The 21,948-nt window shown below is 41.3% G+C and overlaps 1 protein-coding gene across 1 annotated transcript; it reads left to right on the top strand.

Annotated features, from left to right (window-relative positions):
• Positions 1 to 495: 495 nt before the first annotated feature.
• LOC308390107 (uncharacterized protein) lies at positions 496 to 2,517 on the top strand (the record flags this gene model as incomplete). Its single annotated transcript, XM_080871799.1, has 7 exons — positions 496 to 506; positions 607 to 689; positions 787 to 898; positions 1,215 to 1,303; positions 1,416 to 1,588; positions 1,752 to 1,929; positions 2,335 to 2,517. 7 exons carry the CDS (start codon positions 496 to 498, stop codon positions 2,469 to 2,471), a joined length of 783 nt encoding a protein of 260 aa, XP_080727925.1. The 3' UTR covers positions 2,472 to 2,517.
• Between the last annotated feature and the right edge of the window lie 19,431 nt (positions 2,518 to 21,948).

The raw sequence follows: 21,948 nt of genomic DNA, 5'->3' as shown, positions 1-21,948 counted from the left end.
TAAACGTAAAGGTAACTGTATAAATGTGTTCAATGACTTTGTTACTTTTAATGATTGGAGAGCACCCGCTTCGATTCGCACTCAATTCAAACTTTACGCTGCACGCTCACCTAACTTGCGTTTGCACCTTTTGTCCACACGTAAACTGCGTTTAGCATTTACGTGTGGACGAGGAAGACGGAGAAAACGCAGCGTCAAAGGTGTGCGCCTATTTTGACGCCACACTGTGCGCCAAGTTTTTGTCTCGGTGCCATGAATTCCTACAATGGCAGACTTAGACAAAATACTGTTAATGTTATTATCTTCAGTGTTTAAATGCTTACATATACGGGTTTGCTTGTAATTGTTGCCTATATACATTTTAAGCTATTATTTATTATTTAGTTTAATCAATAGATCAAGTTTTGTAGTGACTATGAAATATATTGTAATTATCTGTTTCCTGTTTATCCTAGACAGGGCAAAAAAGGACTCCAAATTAAAAAAAAGATAAAAATGAAAGACTGGTGCATTGTTCAGCACTGGTGGTACAGAAATAGTCCCTAGTTCATGGATAAATGGGGAGAAATTGTCATGGCCTCCATATCCTCTGTGAGACACATTCAGGATCCACGATGCAGTAAAGAGGAGAGTTCATCCTGGTTCAACATGGCTCACCTATGCACCAGTCCGACTTCTAATAAGCCATGGTGGGTATCATCTGGATTGGTGTTGTATAAATGTAACAATAACAAGTTTTTCATGTCCTAATTTATGTCTGGCCATACATTGTGTTTGTACTTCCAGACACATTTCACAAAGCAGAACGCAGTCTTCAGAAATATCTAAGTGAACACTGTGATACGTCTGACCTTCAGTCCGAAGCTGAAACTCAGACCAGTCATAAAAGAAAGCACAAGTAAAACTTTTTTTATTTCACAAACATATCTTTGATTGCTAAGAATTTATGATCTTGTCTTTTGTACATATCTGTGGTGCTTGCATACCTGCAATATCACCACATAATATAGTCCAAAAAGTGGAAGCTTGTAAACTTTTTATAAATGCAAAGCCGTGTACACTTGTGCACTTCAAAAATTCCTTGTATACTGTACCTTCTTGCACATCTCCGTTTCCTGTGTGTGTTGTTATAAATTAAACTGTAACTTTAGGAAAAAATATTCCAAAAGCACATTTGTAATTACTTATGACCGTTTTCAACTTTTTTTCTTTAGACCAAATCCCCTGTACACATATAGTGACTCAGAGGATGAGCAGCCCACAAAGAAATGGTTTCCCCAGGCCCCTCGAGTGAAAATACCAGGTAATAAAATACTGTCTAGTGTCTTTGTACATATCTGTGTGTGACACAAGGAAACTTTTGACAAGTTGTCTGTATTCTTAAATACTTAAAAAAAATTATCTTTTTCTGTCAGACCTGACGAGAGCTGTTAACGAACTCCGTGAGGAGGTCAGAGCCATCCGCAATACCGGCTGCAATGAATCGGTAGATGCTGGGGTACTGCCTCTGGATTTGCCCTTGCACAACATTGAGGAGCTAAACAATGCAGAGCCAGCTCTTCAATCACAAGAGGCAAATAAGGCAATGGTAAGTATATAAAGGTTATATACACTTTGTAACTATAAAGTGTAATAGCTGTCAGATGTGATTTAAATACATAACAACGGCTTGTTGATTAAACACACAAGCACTTGCATACACATTTAAGACATGAGACACGCTAATTCCATCTCTTAAAATGTCTCTATAGGTGAGACGCTTTGCCTTGATTGGAAGGACCACACTGGTGGTGCGAGTCCGCCGTGTAATGGCTTATGCCATTACAAACGAGCTGGCCTCGGTACTAAACTGGGCAGGGAAAAAAACCAAGGACCAGACAAAGCAAAAAATGGCATTTAAAGATACAGCGCTCTGCAAATGCATATTTGGTAAGTTTTACTGTTTTTTTGCTATATTACTTTGTCTTTCTTAATAACAAGACTTTCATGTCCGGTTAATCTGGAGATGGAGTCTTTGGTCTTTGGCTTGTTTAGTCCTCGGGTTGTAGTTTGTACAGCCCGAGGACCCCATGTTTGTTTTGTTTTAAAGGATACACGGCACACCATGCTAAGACTTATCACTTTTTCCGCTCATAGCTCTTTGGGAATCAAATGCGGCAGTTTGCAGATTTACGCCTGGTGACTTTCATGTTTATCAGCCTAGGAGTTTACATACTTTCTCCCCGCTGAAGACAGTTAACAAGAGCTTATTCACGTGCTCTAATTCACTTTTTTTGTTTGTGTGTGTGTGTGTGTGTGTGTGTGTGTGTGTGTGTGTGTGTATTTTTGTCCTAGATGGCCTGACGCAGCAGTTAGGGGCAAACTCTATGTCCGAGTTTGTCTTTGCGCAAGCAGTGCAGAAATGGCTCCGATACGCCCCAGATCGTTTAGGTGGTGCAGGACGCACATCATGCATCCCCATCCCAGAGTAAAAAATTACAAACTTCTGTGAAACATATAAATGTAAATAGGAAACTGTCTTTTAATAAAGTATTTAGCAAACGAAACATGACTATTGACCTTTTTTTTTTTTTCTCTGTTACATCACATGCAATGCTTTCTTATTTTAGGATATTAATATTGACATGATACATTGTGAGACATTTGGGGTTTTTTTTATAAAGGGTGTCCAATTTAAGGAATAAGTACAATTATGTGTTTAGGTGGTTTAAGTATTGATGGAAACATGCAGTAGTTTAGTATTGGTTAAAATACCTATAAAGAAAGGTAGATTTCCAGTCATGATTTAACTGCTGTTTTAATAAAAAGCAACTGTGCGAAAGAGGTGGAAAATCAACACCATAGCTCAACAGTGTTTCAATATCAGAATCTGACATTGTTTCAATGTCAACAGTATTAGAAAATACAACGTTGAATCAATGTCAGGTTTCAACATTGATTCAACATCAAAACCTGACGTTGTTTCAACGTTAAAAAAGGGTGCAAGAGTGACGTTAGGTCAACGTCACACTTCAACGTTGATTCAATGACACAGCCTGATATTGACTCAACAGTGTTTCAATGTTTCCTTGCTATCTGGGTTCTCTATAAACCAAAAAAATGTCAGTGAAGGAAAATCCTGTGATAGCACAAATCAAATTTATTGTCCAGGGACAATGAATGTGTACAAAATGTCATGGCAATTCACCCAATAGTTGTATTCAGATTTTTTTGACCTGGACCAAAATAATGGACCAACCAGCCAATATTGCCTCTCAGTGGAGCCACTCTGCTAAACACAACATTAAATTGAAGAGATAAGATGTTCCAAAGCAGCTCATCTACTGGCACTGGTACGTGGAGTAGTTTAAGGCAAGCAAGGCAAGTTTATTTATATAGCACAATTCAACAACAAGGTGATTCAAAGTGCTTTACAGAGACATTAAAAAACAAAAAACAAATAAAAAGCATGATTTAAAATTGATAAAAAACAGTAGATAAAATCAGTAGTTAAAATATAAGTTTGGAAATTTAAGCTTAAAAGTGTGGATTTGGTGTTTTATTCAAATGCAGCTGAAAACAGGTGAGTCTTCAACCTGGATTTTAAATAAACTGAGTGTTTCAGCTGATCTGAGGCTTTCTGGGAGTTTGTTCCAGATATAAGGAGCATAAAAGCTGAATGCAGCTTCTCCGTGTCTGGTTCTGACTCTGGGAACTGATAAAAGACCAGATCCAGATGACCTGAGGGATCTGGAAGGTTCATACTGGGTCAGGAGGTCACTGATGTATTTTGGTCCTAAACCATTCAGAGCTTTATAGATCAGCATCAGAACTTTAAAGTCTATCCTCTGACGGACAGGCAGCCAGTGTAAAGACCTCAGAGCTGGACTGATGTGGTCCACTTTTTTGGTCTTAGTGAGGACTCGAGCAGCAGAGTTCTGAATGAGCTGTAGTTGTCTGACTTAACCAAAAGAGTTCATGCTGGGGAGGAGACACACACACACAGTATAAACAGTTGTTTGATTTATTGTTCTATTATATTGACATTAAAATCGAAGCTAATAGCATTTTGCACAAAGCAATGGTGAAAAGACTGCACGACCCTGTAAAAACAAAACCAGCTGACAATCATCTGTGACTTGGCCCATTTTTATTCGTTATTTTATTTATATTTAGTCGTTGCTGCTGTGTGTAGTAACGAAACAACTTACATGCTTTCTCTACATGTTTTATGAATCAGTGCTCTTTTTTAACACAAATACAATAGAAGGGGAAAAAAGAGGGTTTACGCTGTGATTTAGGCATTGCAACACCTACTGTAGGATTGCAATGCAACGTTCACACTGAACAGAACCAGAAAAGGCCGCCCACATCTGCTAAAAAAGCTTCCTTTGTAATTGTTTAAAGGAGCAGCAAACAAGGACTCGTGTATTTACTCATTTTGATTGCAGAGGGACCCACGCTGAAGCCAGTAAACTATACAGGAAGTTAGCTGGAACATTTTTAGAGGTACAAAATGCAACAAAGGCCCATAGAATGACAATCCACTGATAATTCAAATGTTTAATGCTGGAAAAATGTAGTTTTGGGAACAATTTTCAATTATTAGGTGAAATAATGAGTTCAAGTAACTTGTGCAACCATGAATGATGCACATGCAAATTCCCAGAAAACTCCCCACTTGCCTCATCTGTCTTGACAAACACACACACACTTTCACACAAAATAAATTGAGCACTAGAGTGTTTTAATGAGCATAATCCTCCATGTTTGAATCTAACAGCCTAGTAAAAGGTTTGGCCACCCAGTTTCTCTGCTTTCCAGCTGATTCCAATTAGATGCTCCCATTAAATAATATTGTAATGCAGTGGTTTACTGAAAAGAGACCAGGAGCGAGAGGAACAGAGCGCATTAAGAAAGCTTCTCATCTCCAGAGGTTAATCTTCCATTTTCAGCCTAATTTACAGAGCACCGGGAAACATGCATGCAGCGAGAATGCGAAAGAGGGGGAGAAAAACCTAGAGGTAGTGCGATCTCAGAGGGGAAAGCAACAATACAGCAAAAGAGAAGACGAAGAGCAAGAAACTATACAGATATTCGCTGTATTTACAGAGGAAAATAAGGGAAGGGCCTCTGTGCCTACTGGATCCTAACCATGCACAGCACTGCATGTAGCAGAGACATTTCATTTGCTCTCTATTTGAGTGGAAAATGATTGGTTGTGATCCAATCAGACTGCCTGTCACTGCAACGTCTGAGTGAGCGAGGGAATATGAGGAAACATACACGGACCAGCCTACCCTGCTGCAAGCATCAATCTCCACTCTCAGATTAAACACACTGAAATGAATCCAGACCAACTGGTCGATATGCAGATCACACTGCTGTATGTAAATGATGGAGCGGCTGCCTCAAAGGTGGATGGGAAATCTGGCATTTGCTTATGACCTAAACGGCTATCGATAACTGGTACCGTTTGGATATATATGCCTCGGTTGTTATGTCACGGGATCAGATGTTTATTTCTTGTAAGACAAAGAGGATTTGCAGGGTGAAGGCATCATAGAAATGTAAAACGAGTCAACAGTAACATTGTGAATATGCTGAAATGGGTCAAGCTGAATGCGGCTGATCTGAGGTCTTCACGCAGCGTGTTGAATCGCAGCCATGAGGAGACATCGTCTGCTTCAGACACACCAACCAGGATGAGGCTTTGTTTCTGGATACACAGCACCCCCTAGAGGATAATCCAACCAAGGCCCACCCCTTCCCAATCCTCCAACCCCCCTTTTGTGTATGCAAGCGTGTGTGAGACAGATTGAAAAAGGGAAAGCAAGAGTGAGGAGATTTGTGTGTCTGTGTGTGGACACTAAGCGTTAGACTAGGCTGAGCTGAGAGGGAGACTCGGTGACTTTATACTCCTGATAATCTGGATTAAAACCCTCTGGGACAGCAATAAACACTGCCGGCTGGGCATTACATGCACACAGACACACAGTTACACACACATGCTATATCCCTGTGTGTGTTTTAAGTCCACACTATTTCTCTCCTGCATTTATGTGAATTAAAATGAAACATATTGTGACTCTACATATGCCGTTTGATCTGAGTCTTGTAGTATTGAACCTTCACTCCCATTTCATCCAAACACCTCAAATAAAAAGATGTTATTTTACAGAGCAAAACATTTCCTCAAAAGCTTTTTGACATGGGCGCTACACCCTCCAGTGCCAAATACGTAAATCCTTTCATACACTTACACCGCTTTGACGAGGAGATTCCACCTCTCAGAAGTGCCGAGCGATGTTGGTGTTTGATGAAGCTGATGGGGGGGATGGCGGGTGGGTGGCTCTTGCTTGGCCCAGTGGGAGTATTAGGTTTGATTGGATTGGGGTTGGGGATTTGTGTATTAGACTGAGATTACCATGTGATCCAGTATTTCGCAGGGAAATCCACACAACAGCGGGAGACAGAGCTTGCGGCGGGAGTCGGCTGACCTCCTCTAGGCCGCCTGATTCCATTTCTTCTGCCCTGCCCTGCCGGGCTCTGGCTTTGTTTAGTGTTTACTTATTCTTAACATTTATTTATTCTGTCCTTGGCTTTCTGTTTTCTTCTGTGGCATCCCTGTTTGTATATTTCAGTCCATTTCGCTTTGCTCCGTTTTAATCCGCTGTATGGCGATCTGTTCTGCTCGACAACATACTGTTTTGGTCCTTCCCTTTTGATTCTGCTCTCCTGCCTCTATCCACTCCAGTCTGTTCCATTTCATTATGCTCAGTTTAGTTCAGTTCTGGTCACTTCTCTTCTGTTATATTACATTTTCATTCCATTAATCAGAAAACCAAACGCAATTCAGCCTGATCCAGTTGGTTCGGAAAGTCATTGCCTTTAAAGCCTTCAAAATGATTACAAATCAGCGCTGCAGAAAAAGAGGGAAATGCATTTATTTGCTTTGTGGCAGTGAGTTATTTGATAAGAATGATACCCTCCCGCTCACTTAACTTAGCACAAAGACTGGAAAGTGGCATGTAAGCCCTGCAAAGATGGCAAACAGCAGTCCAGACCTTTATGCTCAGATATGAAAGCGTATAATGAGTTTCTCATGTGACGCCTTACAAGAATGCCAAAATCCATGGGGTTTTTTTGGGTTTTTTTTAAATAGCTCGGACATGTCCTTTGAGGTTTAGTGAGAGCATCATAGTTACAGGAAAAACTTCAGGGAGGAAAAATCCAACAAGCATCACAATCTCCGATGTCAGTGCGACATTTGTTCACCCGTCCGGCCACCATGAAGTGTTTCTCTGTGAACTGTCTTGGCTCTGCAACAAAGCCACTACTCTGCCTGTCCTTACTGCAGATAAGCCTTATCATTTCAGGCTTTGTGAACTGCATGTAAAAATGTGATAATTTTAAGAGGCCTTTCTTAAAACAAGTAACGATGTTTCGACCAGTTTCAAACACAGCAGGGAATTCTTATTACAGCTGAGATTCAGAGACATTTCATCTCACATATGCATACTGTATTCAGCACATATTAGCAATGCGATGTACACTCACTAGCCACTTCATTACCAGTACCTGGCTGGACTTCCTTTTGCCTTCTGAACTGCTTCAGCTGGGGAGAGTGCCACCTGCTATGGTCTTCTGCTGCTATAACCCATCTGCTTCAGAGTACTTGTATTAAGAGATGCACTTCTGCATACTTTATTTGTAATGATTGGTCAGCTGGGTTACCAATGCCTTCTTGAGCTCAAAGCAGTTTGGCTATTCTCCTCAGAAACTGTCATCAACACAGCTTTCTCACTCAGAGAACTGTCGTTTGGATCTGGATATTTTCTCTTTTTCAGTCCGTCCCCTAAAAGTGTAGAGATGGTTGTGTGAGAAAGCCACAGCAGGTTCTGAAGTACTCACACCAGCAGCAACAACCATGCCACATTCAAAGTCACATAACTCATCTTTCTTCCCCATGCTGATGCTCTGTTTGAGCTTGTTTTGTCTCCATACCTAAATGCATTGTGTTGCTGCTGTGATTGACTGATTAGATATTTAATAAAGTGTCCAGTGATTGTGAGTCAATACATGTACAGAGGCTCTCCCCACTCGGGTTAAGATATCCCCTATTGTGTGTTTTTTTTCCTTTTCCCCTTTGTTCTGTATAGCCAATTTTGCTGTCGAATCATATTACTTTTGCTGCTGTACCCAACTAATTCCCCCATAGGGATCATTAAAATTTCATTTTATCTTATCTTAAAATTCTAATTTAACTTTGAGTCCTCACACCTTCACTGCAGATTTTCACACAGCTCCCACGTGCCTTGTCTCAGACTCAGCAAGAACCACAGTTGACTGCCAGAATGCAGACAAGACAGTACACAATCTGCACTTTTACTGTTTAACTCCATGGAACTCTTCTTTCCATTTTCTTTTATTGTTTCTCATCTGTTCTGTTGCCCAAGAAGCGTCTTTAATGACTAAAGTTGTGGGTAATCTGATTAACCTGACCCCAGTGGGGGAACGTTAGACTGCAAGTCTCTAGCTTAATGCTTTTTTAGTAGTGCAAATGGTGTTGTGCATCTGGTGTACTAATTTGTGTGCTCTCAAGGTTGCGTGCAAGCATGAAAGCCCAGGAAGATTAGAGTCCACAATGGAAATCAAGATTCAGAGACAGGAGATGTGTGACAACTCTGTCATAAGCCCTGCACATGAATCCATAGTGTTTACTGTGGGTCAACCTCGCTCTCTCCTCCTCTCTCTCTCACTACATAGAGGTGGAAGTATTGGGCCTACAGAGTGGGTCATTGATTTTCTGTCAGCAACGCGTGGGCTGAGCCCCTATTAGGCCAGGACCAGACAGACGGACAAATGTGCGCACACACGCTCGCACACATTTGATGTGCCACCGCATGCATCCCAATCACGTCTGGGATACAGTTTAAGATTTTCCACCATGCATTTCTCGTGTTGCAGACTTCTGAAGTTTAAAGACTGCCACACCAATTTATTGTAACAGCTTGAGTTCAGGTTGGGTACTTGAAAAGTAACTTCATATCAGACTATATTTCTCATTACGATCTCAAGCTGCAGTTGTTTTTCACCCGGTAAAACACAGATAATGTGCACCTGTAATCTCACCAAACAGTGACCTCACTGGCACTGACACTGTGAGGTGGGCTACTTTTACTCCACACTTCAGATTTGTAACATGGTTTGAGCTAAAATGAAGACTTTTATTGAGGACCAATCTAGGTCACCCATGGGTTGACCCTTAAATCATTTTCTTAGACCTGAAAAAGCACAATTCAGGATCACAAAAGACCTTTTTGATAGGATGTCTGCAACTAGTAATTTTATGTCACCGGTTGCTAAGTGATAGCATATGAACCCTGCTTATGGGTCCAAACTACTCTGCATTCATTAACTCTGTTGTCTTGTGTTAGTGTTTTAATGCTTTATATCTTGATATATTAAAGCTGAACAAGCCCCTACAAAATACTCAGTGATCACTGTTGGCTTCTCTGGGTTTTTAGTAGCACAATTCATCTGTAGCATGTTTTAAAGTTCAGTTTTTAAAACCTTACGATGTAACTACTGCCTAACAGCTCATGGTTTGATGGTTTGCCAGACACCAAATACTTGATCACCTCAGGAAAGAATCACTCTGAGGCTAAAAGAGATTTCAGGAATTTTTCATAATGAGTAATCCAAACCATGCAGCAGTATAATAATGACTAACCTCATATTGTGGATAGATTATCTCAGTTGATCTCCTAACTGAAGTCTGGTCTGTTTAAAGCATCTTTTTCCTGTAATGCGATTGCATTTGTCTCTCTAACCATCGAGAACCCTCATGTTACCTTTTATTGAATGGAAAATAGTAAGCTAACCATGTATCATACGCTAGCTGCTGCAACTTCAGTAACCCTACAAACATCACTGATATTTCGTTTTCTGTCTTCATTTATGTCCGAAGTGATAGCAGAGCTGTACGTTTTTATTTTTTAGAAATCCCTCAGTCAGAACATGGTATATCATCTTTGGATGGGAACTAGCGAGCTAACTCCCTGCTAACTTCTAACTCTGTTCATCTTCACAAGTCCTGTTTTCATGGATGCTTGGATGTTAAATATTATTGTTACACCTGGAAGAGCAGCCAGATCATTTTATTAAAGATGAAAGAATTTAGACAGTTTTTAACTCTCAGTGATGCCACACTGTTTGTTTGACATTGGGAACAGAGGAGTTTGGATCTGATAACAGCGGGCAGACTTAAAGAGCAGATTGATGGAGAGCCCTTTGAAAATGATTGTAAATATGAGCAAAACCCCCCAAAAAGTTGCATGTATTTCCATCCTCAAATGTTTGACACAGTAATGCCATTTGATACATTGAGTTTTTGCGATTTCTAAATCGCCACTGTGATTCAAATATAAATGCAAATTACATATATTATGATCTAATTTATTGTTAAAACATTTTCAGAATGTTAAAAAACACTTGTTTTTTTTTAAATAGAATTTTGTGGCATTTATTTCATGGTTTAGGCTTTAAAAGGTTAAATTGATAGTCCTGCACTGCATCACGTCATTCTTAATCTCTAAACTTCAAACACTTTCAGTCTCTCTCTCTCTCTCTCTCTCTCTCTCTCTCTCTCTCTCACTCTCTCTCTCTCTGAAGGACATTTGGTTGATTGATGGTGGTCCAGGCGTTTGTTAAGAGGCTCCAGGTGGAAAGCTGTTATCAGCTGTAGGCCACAAGATTACCTCCAGCAGCTTTCTGCTCAAACTTCTCCCCTTTAAATCCTCCCATTCACAAGCTGCTCCCAAGATGGCACACAAACATGCGCACGCACACGGCCACAAGGCTCGGCGGACTTTCACTAACTCATACACATAGAGACGCAGATGGCGACATACACCCACAGAACAGATTTTGTCTTTGATATTTTTCCATTATATTTAATACTCTTTTTTTCCCATCATCTTTTTCTGTTCTCCTCCATTACTTTTCCATCCCTTAAGTCAACAGCTTTAAGTCAACACTGCAATGTCGAATGTTGACTTAAAAAAAAAGAAAAGAAAGAAATCCTGAGAGTAGACTACTTTGGCTCAGCTCTCTTCTATGTATTGACCATTGGATTCAATCTGCTTTACCTGTTCCTGTCACTCTGTCTGATCTCTAACCATTAGGGCCGTTAAAATATTAACAAAGGGTATTTTCTATCTTGCTCTTTGAGCACCGCTCTGTGACAGGTCTGACACTAGAATATGAGAAGAGGCTTACGCCTTTAAAGAATTTGGCAGCAGCCGCAGCGAGACCCAGCGTAGTCGCACCTTTCACCTCCAGCCTGCTTTTGGCAGGATTATTCAATGCAGTGGAGGAGAAGGGAAGACTGAATGGCATTTTATAATAGAATAGAATAGAATAGAATTCAACTTTATTGTCATTGCACATGCACAGGTACAGGGCAACGAAATGCAGTTTGCATCCATCCAGAAGTGCTTTAGTGATATAGATATATTACAATATATATTAGCAATAATATAGATATGTGAGTATATTACAGAAATGGGTCTATTATGGTATGTTATAATGTACACGGTATGAAGTATGTTGTGAATATTCTATAACTATAAGTATGTACAGGCTGTAGTGAGTACAAGCTATGTACAGGATATGAACAGGATATAAATATGAAAAACTATACAGAATATGAAATAAATAACTTTACAGAATCTGGGATATACAGCTATACAGAAATGGGAACTATGCAAGTTGTAAACAGTTGTAGGATTAAAGATTATCGAATGTACAGAATGATTATTTACACAGAGCTATACAGTAGTGCAGTTAAGATAAGTGAGGGTGTAGATAGTTTCTACAGAGGCTATATAAAGTGCTAATAATCTATCTATAAAAGCAAAACTGGCATCTTTTTGTCAATTAAGGTCAGATTTCTATTGTCAAATAAGAGCAAGGTTCATTTTTTAAATGTTGTCACTTTGCTTGGGTTGTTGGCGTCACTCAGATTCGTTATTGTCTTGTCTGTGTGCAGGCAGGCAGGGAAAAGGACCCAAAATGCGGACTCACGGAGGCAAGGGTGAAACTGAAAACAAACAGCTTTATTGCCAGTTGCAGATTAAACAGGAGACAACTATACTGGGAAAACATAAACTAACGGGCAGGCAAACAGGTTAACGGATCACATGATGAAGGTTGATTTTACAACGCGACAACGAGCAGGGAAAGACGCGAATACAAGAGGTGAACAGAGCTAAGAGGAAACAGCTGGGAGACACGGCTGACACTGATTACACTGACGAGACAGGGAGAGCACAAACAGAACACACTGACAAAAGACACAGACCTTCAAAATAAAACAGGAAATGCACAGACTGGACTCTGAGATGCGGTACAGACAGAACAGAGGGAACACATGAGCAGACACAAAACAGAGGGAGCGCAAAACCAAACCTCTTAAGAACCAAAGGGTGTAAACCCAAACACATAAACAAATCAACATAAACTAGAACAAAGGATCATAATAACAACAACAAAATAATTTAAAAAATAAATAAACACAAAACACTGGGTCAAATGACCCATGACCATGACAGTTATAAGTATGTCTTATTTGGGACTTATTCTAAGCTCTTCACATAATGTCACTTCCAGCATTGAGGAGTTTCTGTTAGTCAACGCAGTCTGCAAGAGCTGAGTCTGAGAAAGTGAGTCTGACAGCCTGGCGGAGACACAGAGAGACCTTGCAGGCTGCTAAAGGGCAAAATAGAGGGGGCTGCAGAGATTGGCAGCAAGATGGATACACGAGCTATTATGCAGGCAAGGGAGATAAAAGCAGCCAGGTTGAAAGACAAAAGTGCTATGAAGTCAGAGGTACAACTGTATGAAGGTGACTGGCAGGTTATAGACAAAAAAAGACATAAGACGTGTGAATAGCCAAAAAAAAAAAAAAAGAAAGAAAGAAAAGAAAGGGCTATTTGTTCAGTGTGAAATGGTATTTTTATGAGTATGGGGTTTGGGATTCAAAAAGATTAAAAAAAGATTAGGAACAAAGAGGGCAGAGGAGATGAGAAAGTGAGCATTAAATGGCTTCATGCACCTGTTTTGGAAAATGGAAAAAGTTTGACAGGCATGCATTGTATTTCATATTGAAAAGATGTCAATAGGTAAAGTGCAAAGATCTCAAGGACACAGCTAACCCATTCTTAGTCCACGGTCTGCCGATATCCTTTTAGATAATCACCAGTTTTCTTGTTGTTTTGCACCTCTAAACAGCAGCGCTTGGACAAAATAGTTCCAGGGGACTGTCTCAGAGTAAGTACCCACTAGCGAGGGTTCCTCTGGGAACAATATACTGTCTTTTTTTTCTCTTTCTTTTCCATTTCCATTTGCATTGCTAATAGGGACTCAGGAGTTATGTAATAGCCAGCCAGCAGCTGTTAATGCAAGATCACCCCTTGTTGTGGTCTTTTGCGTTCTTGTAATCCTGTTTCAGCATATAGTGTGCGCTGGATGCTTATAGTAGTATTTACATTTTGCTCTGAGAGAGTCAAAATCAAGGTCAGTCTCTGAAAGAGATGCACTTTTCCAGTATAAAACACAGTCGCTTCAGTGGTCAACCATAGAAGTCACAAGGACATTTTTCCCAACCAGTTTTCCCTAGCGACAAGTAGTTGCCAAGGGGGTCACTGGCCAGTCTGGGCCTCTGATTGATGCTTTAGAGATCATTTACCCAGCAATTGCCATAAACCTCTAACAACCACTCGCAACGAGTTTGGAGTACTGATTTTTCCCTCATGCCTGAAAGTTGTCTAAATTGTTGGAGACTGCTCTCTAGGCCTGTGTCACTGAGGCCTTATTCATTTGATCCTTCATCATCACCATGATTATCACTCGTTCCAAATAGCGGACGAGTCAGTGCTGTTAGGTGGTAAGTGGTCACTCGTCTGTGAAACGTCAGTAGTGCAAATTATCTTTGTACAGAGTTGACCTTTTTCTTTATCATGTGCTCATTGAATCAGCCTCAACCCCAGCTGTTAGCTATCCTAGTGGCGTGTCTGTAACAGGAAATGTAGGATGGACTGTCATCCTAAATAGGTATTTGTGGTCAGGTAGGCTACCAGCAAGAGTATTTCTAATAACTGCGACAAAACCTGCAAAAGTCTTTGCAGCAGAAACTCACAATGATTCTATTTTAAATCTTCTACAGCCAGACTTATTTTAGGACGCTAGACCTCAGTAGGCCACATCTCTCAAAGGAGGTGATCCCTAAAATTGGACACAGCATCTGCGTCCGTCCTGCTCTCTCTAATTTGCATGCTCTTCACTGCTCTAACCTTGATTCGGCTTCAGCAGTGACTCAAACCTGGAGGATGGTTGAGCACGAGTAGGTAACAGACAGGAACAAGAGGGAGAAAAAAAACAAAAGGCGAGAAAAGGGAGACAGAGAGAGGGGGAACTGATGACGAGAGGAGAGGAGACATACGGACAGACACAGTCCAACAGATGGAGAGCTATGGGGATATTTGGAGGATACATGAGGCAGTTATCAACCTATTTGGTTTCTTCTACAGGAGCGCCCAAGTGTCACTAATGGCAAAGTAGGGGCTGGTAAACACATTTCTGTGACAGCACGACACTGCTGAAAAACAAATCAAACTCTCTTCTCGCATTTCACACCCTCTCAACCCTTTTCTCTCTATCTCCCTCAATTACTCATTTCTTGCCGCTCTGCCTTTCTTCCTCTCTCTTTCTCTTTTTCTTCCAGTCTGTCTTTGTCTGGTCATCTCTATCTCCTTCTTCCTTTCTGTTGCTTTCTCCTCTTTACTAGCTTCACCATCTCCTCTCCGCTGTGTACACCCAAAAAAATGAAAAACAAGGCCATATGTGTGGGGACAGCAAGCAGAACTGCACTCCTGATGTTCCTGTGGAGGCAGTAAAGCGTCTCTCTGCAGGCCGCGCCCACTTCAGCCGTGCTCAGGACATGTGGACGGTTGGCAGGCTCGGCAGCGCCGACCGGCACGGTGGCTGCTTTCTGGCTGGGTGTACTGTGATGAGACTGGGAGTATAATGAAGCTGCTGGGTCCTTGTGTAGACTCGCTACCCCGTGTACAATGGCTGTCTGAGCTGCTGGTGCAGAACAGGATGGAAAGTTTGTACGGTTTCACTTGCAAGAGACTAGGATAATTTGAAATTCTAATTGTCAGAGAGTTTTTATGAAGGCCAAATTAAAATGGCCTGACTCGCGACTGATTATTACATGCACAATATGTAGTAATAACATTGTGCTTTTAAGCAGCCCAAAGGTAGCTCTAACTTAGCCCTCAGTAGCCTCAAATATTTTTTAATACCCTATATGTCCGATGGCCTCAAAGTAGTATATCAACATCAGTTGGAAGCATCAAAGCCAGTGTTAGCCGCTCCTGAGACTTCTCCTTTCCTCAAAGCCTTAGCTTGGGTTAAAATCATTTAAAAACAGGGCTCACCTCTTTCTGACCTCTCCTTCAGGAGCTCTTTACACACGTGTGCGTACGTGTCACTTCTTTTCACACTCATTCCCTGTTGTCCTTCAACTTATCGATCTAGGAGTTACATTTTCTTTCTTTTTTTTTCTTTGTGAGGGGTCAGAGCACAAGGGCTAACTTACTCGACGGTCTAAAGAGAGCACTGGTATTAGATTAGGAGGACTTTAGATTAGGTATTAGAGACTTATTAAGGGTGTCACATGACATTGCTTGCATTTTAGATTTCTGTTTTCACAGAGCAGACTGTTTTAGTAGACTGTGCCCTAGTGGCAACACATACAAACAATATTTTTCTATAAAGAAACCACTGGAGCAGCAGATTAATTGGATTCATTCATTAACTGGCCAGAGGTATGTGATATGACTGTATATACAAATTCTGGAACATTCTCAGAATAATGTTGGTTAACGTAAAATTATGAAGACTTCCCACATAATAAATAATATCATCAAAATGTTTAGAGAATCTGGAGAAATCTTCACGCTCAAGGGAGAAGGTAGAAAATCAGTAGTGGATGCCTGAGATCTTCAGGCCCTCAGATGGCACTGCATTAAAAACCGGTATTAATATCTCATGAAATCACTGCATCGGTTCAGGAATCAGTGGGAACACAGTTCACCATGCTATCCACAAATCCACATTAAAGTCCCATCGTGCAAAGAAGGAGTCATATGTGAACATGATCCAGAAACACTGCTATCCAAAGTTTTAAAATAGACTGATGGTGTGGGGCACATTAGTGCCTATGGACTGGCAGCTTCCACATTTGGAATCACTACATCAGTGCTGAAAGGTATAGGACAACATATGCTCCCATCCAGGCAGCGTCTTTTTCATCGAAGGCCTTGCATATTTCAGCAAGATAATGATATCGTGCATACTGCATCCAGTAGAAAAGCACGGCTCCATAGTGGAAGGTGCTGAACTGGCTTGCCCGCAGGTCAGACCTTTCACCAGATGAAAACATTTGGCACATTATTAAATAAAACATGACAAAGAAGACCCAGCTAGAATTTTATATCAGGCCAGAATGGGACAATATTCGTCTCCCAAAAGTTGAACAGCTGGTCTCCTCAGTTCCCAGATGTTTGCAGACTATTGTTAAAGAAGAGGGCTGCTACACATGGCCCTGTCCCAACTGTCAGACACATTGCTATTCAAAATGAGCAAATATTTTTCTTAAAATTGTGCACTGGAAATAATTGATGGGATTCTGAGATTTGAAAAGCGTTCTTTTCTGAACATTTTTTGGGAATTCAGGTTGCATGTGTAATCTATTTAGTTTTATTCACATGGTGCTGCAGACATGACTTTACTGTCAGTTCAAGGTTTTTACTTTTGAATGTAGTCACATTAATAGTATTAGTAGCAGTCCTGGTAATTTGTGCAATTATTACTGGGTTGCCAACAAGGCAAAGAAAGAAACTGCCCGTGGTTCCATCTGGGATCCATGCAGTTTATTCTGTCAGTTCAATATCTTCATATATATTGCACATTTGAAATCATGTTGTTCAGATCCATGAGGTGTGCTAGGGTGTCTCAGCATTCACTGCAGTCTGTGGGAATTTGTATGCGATAGGGCACATCCACATAGAACAAAGGTTGGGAGGTCACAGGTGTGTCAGGTATGGTTTCTCTTTATGATTGGGTGCCTCTAAGTAAGTTATTTTTGCTGTGAGCACCACAGGAGACAAAGTGGTCTCTATTTAGTTGAGTTCTGATGTTTAGTTATGACATTAAAAACATCTTAGAAATTCATCCGCTGTCTCCATCTTCTTTCTTTCTTCTTTAACAATTATCTTTATCTCATACAAACTTTGATGCTGAACTATATTTGTCAAACATCTTCAGTCAAACACACTTTGGGATTTAAGCCCAGAACTGAGCAGTGAACAGAAGGAAGACTCTCAGGCTGGACGTTTCACTAAATATTCAAATCTAATGTACAATTTTGATGCCGTGCTTACCAGAAGAGGCTTAAAAACAGTTGTGAGTTTCATAAAGTATTTAGTCACAGAAAATCTATATTATTGCAGTGGAAATGGAGTTCCAAAGCCACAAGAATGCCAATTTATGGCACACGTTAAAACACAGCTCAAATGCTCAGCTGAGGCCTTGTGCTGGCACTACTTTACTCTAATTCTGACGGCGAGGCACAGTTGCTATTAGCTCCAATCTCTCACATCACACCCTGCATGCATTCTGTTATCAGGAAAGGTGTCAGAGGAATGCGCTTAACACTTCCACCGAGCGGTGTGTATATATGTGCGTGCCCATATTTAGCGAGGTGACACTTTGGATCGACCGTGCGTTACTACTGGGACCGACGCCGGTGTGTGAGGGGTTACATGGGTCACTAAGTCACTAAATACTGCCGAGGGAAAGTCGGTAGGTGGTTGCTGATGTTTACAGGGGCCCTCGGTAACACCTACTCAGCTGACAGCGCGATTGTGCGTATATGAGCTAGTGTGATTGTCCTAACCTCTTCCTGGACTTCCATTCTTCCGAGGAACATTAGTAACAGACCAAAACACTCCCATCTGCCACTGCGCAGTCCTCGGATCTGCCTCCCATCCTTTCTTCTCCCCTTGTTTAATCATCTCAGCTTCTCCTTCTTGTATCGCTTTCCAGTCATCGACTCTTGTTTTCATTTCGCTTTCAAGGTTTCTTTTCTGTCTTTTGAAAAAGGTCCAGTCATGCTTTTTGTTTCTTTTTAATGTCCCCTTTTTACATTTCCTGCTCTCCTCATTCTGTCACTCGCACCACCTGTTCTTGTTGAGTTGTCCCTTTGTAGGCTACTGCCATCCACTCTTGCCTCTCTCATGCACACACTGCTGGCGCTTTCATTTCCTCGCACATTTTAAACTTCCATATCGGATTATAAAACGCCGCCACTTGTGAGTGCTCCCCTCGCTTCTGCCTCTGTCTTCACGTCTGAACATCTGTCTCTCTCCCTGTTTCTTTCCCTCTCACCCTCTCGTTCGCATACACAGCAGCGCTGCCAGCGTGGGGAATGGCAAAACCGAAAACAATAAACGTTATCACAACAGCCACTGAATTCAGAGAGATAAGAAATTCATTAGGCGCCAGCTTGCTAATGACGTGCAAAGGGATGAAATTATGGCAAGGACAAAAAGGGTGTAAGGGATGGGGGCTGGAGGAGGAAGGAGGAGAGGAGGTGAAATGAGGAGGAGCGCGGGGTAGAAAATGTTCCTGAGGATGGTACACCATATCGTAATGCGCCAGCTCGATTGGCTTGTGACCTCTGCGAGTCAAACAATGAAACAAGGCTTCACTTGTATGACAACAAGCTTTCTCTTTGTGTTAGTCTCCGTCCATCTTCTTCCCTGCCTCACTGTGCTCATGCTCACATTTACTTACTCTGCTTATGCCTGCTACTCAAGGTCGAGCTAATTGAAGGCCTTCGTTTACCAATAAGAGAAGTTCACAACCCTTTGCCTTGGTTCAGCACGGACAGGGAGACAATGAAAGAGAATCTGGGTGTTTCATTTGAGCACTACTATCCACCTGCGTTTTGTGCTGAGGACAATAAAGTAGAGGTCCATCTGTGGCACATCAAACACAGAAAACCATAATCCCAATGTCAGAACCTCAGCTTGCTTAACATTCCCTCTAAAATGCACACACACACACACACATCATGCACACACATCCACCATCTGGTGCCAGTCCTGCCCCATGTTCAGACCCCCCTCTGTCCTGTGCTGGATTACCCTCCCAGTATTTACATCTTCCAAATCCAGCCAGCAGCCTCTGATAGGGGCCATCTGTAATCTGAAGGTTGTATTTGCTGCATGTGTGTGTGTGTGTGTGTGTGTGTGTGTGTGTGTGTGTGTGTGTGTGTGTGTGTGTGTGTGTGTGTGTGTCGGCCTGTAATTTGTTCCTGCTCAGCATGGGGACAGTATCAGCGTCCGTGACATCTGTTCAACACAGGGCCTACACGGCAGAACTGAGCATATCATCTATACTGTGCAGCACAGGGATAATGCAGTCTCACACACACACACTTACCCAACATGTGCAGAACTCAACAAAAACTGGAGTGTTTCACAGGTGTTGCATGACCTTTTTAACGTTTTTCCCCCTCTTTGCTTTGCTCGATTCTCCTTGTGTGAATTAGTGTCTACTAGGATATTTACTGGAACTTGATCTGTCCTCTCTTTTCTTCCTTATTCCAATTAAGGATGAAAAAGAAAAGCCAAAATAGATAAAAAGGGATTATTATACTTGTGATTCTAGGAAACATCAAGAAGAAAACTGAATAAATGTGATTTGGTTATGGAAAGATAATTAGACTGCCATTTGCTCTCCTCTTTAAAAAATATATATACATATATATTTTTTGTTGGTTGGTTGGTTTTTGGGGTTTTTTAAAACTCAAGACCCTTCTGGCTAAATGAAGGTCAAATGACATTACACAGATTAGATTTGAGCATAAATTTAGTCATCCATCCGCTTATCCTTCTCAGGGTCGCGGGGAGCAATGGAGCCCGGAGGGAACCCACACGAACACAGGGAGAACATGAAAACCACACAGAAAGCCCCCGGCTTAATGGTGGAATTGAACTCAGGACCTTCTTGCTGTGCAGCAACATTTAATTTACTATTACACTTACAGATGTCTACAGACTAGAAGAGATTCAAAAGAGAATGTTGATGTGCAAAAGATACTTCAGTAAAAGGCTCAAAATAAAATCAGCAGAGGCCAGACTTTTATTTTTTAAACCTACTGAATCCTATATTTCCCAAAATACAGCTAAAAAACATCCTTCATCCTAACCTTTCTGCCTGCATGAAGCTACTTTCGGCTGCAGGTATCTTTCTGACTCAACCCCCAAAGGTATCTATATCTCCTCCCAGAATCAAACCGGGGATCTTTCACTTGTTTGGCAACCATTAAAGTCCCTAATCTTTAAAACTCCATGCCTAAACAAGATATTATACCTCTGCACCATTTTTAGCCTCTACCTATTTGGTAAATTATAATACAGTAGCTTCATATATGCATCTGCCTTGAAAGGCAGGGATTGCAAAAAGATAAGCAAAGGCAGGATAGTCAGGAGTTAAAACGGTGAGGACAAACATGCAAAAATTGTTTTTAAAAATGAATCAGATTTTCTAAATAAAGCTGAAAGAAAAAGCGTTTGAAGAAGTGATTTTTAAAAGAAATCACTTTTTGGACTTCTGCCTGATGGGGGCCCTTTAAAACAGCCAGAAGGGCCTTGTCTGAAGATCAAAGTTCATCATTTCATTTTTCATATTTAACCCCCCCAGAAGTACTTTAAAAGTAATCATCCATCTATCCATCCTGATGCTTGTCTAATTCAGGATCACAGGTGAGCTGGAGCCTATTTCACCTGTCACAGGGTAAGAGGCGGGGTAAACCTTGGACAAAGCCAAAAACTGATCAGTAAATTATTCAAATCAATTCTTAAACAATCAGGAAGCCATGGAAAGTGGTCAGACTGAGGTGATGTTGCTGTCTGCTAAAACCAGCAAGAAGCCTGTCTGAAGCAGGGGGAGACGAGAGAGTGACTTCACCTGTTTTACATCTTTTATTTTCCTGTTAAAGCTCGAGCTGACAGTACTTGCTAACATAAAGAGCTCCTCTGCACCTGCAGAAAACATTTCTTTAGGCATAAAAATAGTGAACTGCTTAAATTACATGTTTACTTGAAATCGTTTTCTTTTTCCTTTTTTAAATATTATTATATTTGCAAGAATGTTTGCAGATCATTCATGTTGCATCCATGTGTATGCAGATGAGTGTGTTTGCATGATAGCCCTGCCACTGTGCACATCTGTGTGTGCTCTGACGGTAAACTCGTTCCCATTCCGTTCAGAGAGAAGCTGCAACAGGCAGGGGAAAGGTTCCGAGACTAAATATTCACGTTTGAAAGTCCGCCGCTCCTCGCTGATGTTGACAACAACTTGAGCAGAATCCATGCAGAGAAGGAGAACAAAAAAACTGGAATAAATTTACAGCTCAGCCGTCGGATGTTTCGGAGATGAAGTGATGTTCTCTGCTGAGATGAAATATGACGGCGAGGGTGCCTAGTTGCATTTCCTGCCTGGCACAGGAAGAGCCCATCTGGAGTTGAGCGCTAGATGTACTCTGTTGTTGTGTTGCATGTTGCTGTAATGGCTCTTCTCACTTCTGCTGGTGTTTTTAATACTGTTTATTATTATTATTAATGAAGCAACATGCAGGCCAGCTTACAAAGACACGTGAGAGGATATCGTTCTCATGATTTAAGATGCTCTGCCAAAGATTAGATGGAGAAATGGAGAAAAGGTAGGGTGTTTATCATGTGTACCGGGGGGCTGAAGAGCAGTGAGACGCTGGCTGGCAGCTGCCCCATATGACTGTCACATCCCACCCACCACCCGCCAGAAAAGCAG

The sequence above is a fragment of the Rhamphochromis sp. 'chilingali' genome (assembly GCF_963969265.1).
Source record: "Rhamphochromis sp. 'chilingali' genome assembly, chromosome: 21".
Lineage (NCBI taxonomy): Eukaryota > Metazoa > Chordata > Actinopteri > Cichliformes > Cichlidae > Rhamphochromis > Rhamphochromis sp. 'chilingali'.
The sequence above is the reverse complement of the archived record's forward strand: the minus strand, read 5'-3'. Positions and strand labels throughout refer to the sequence as shown.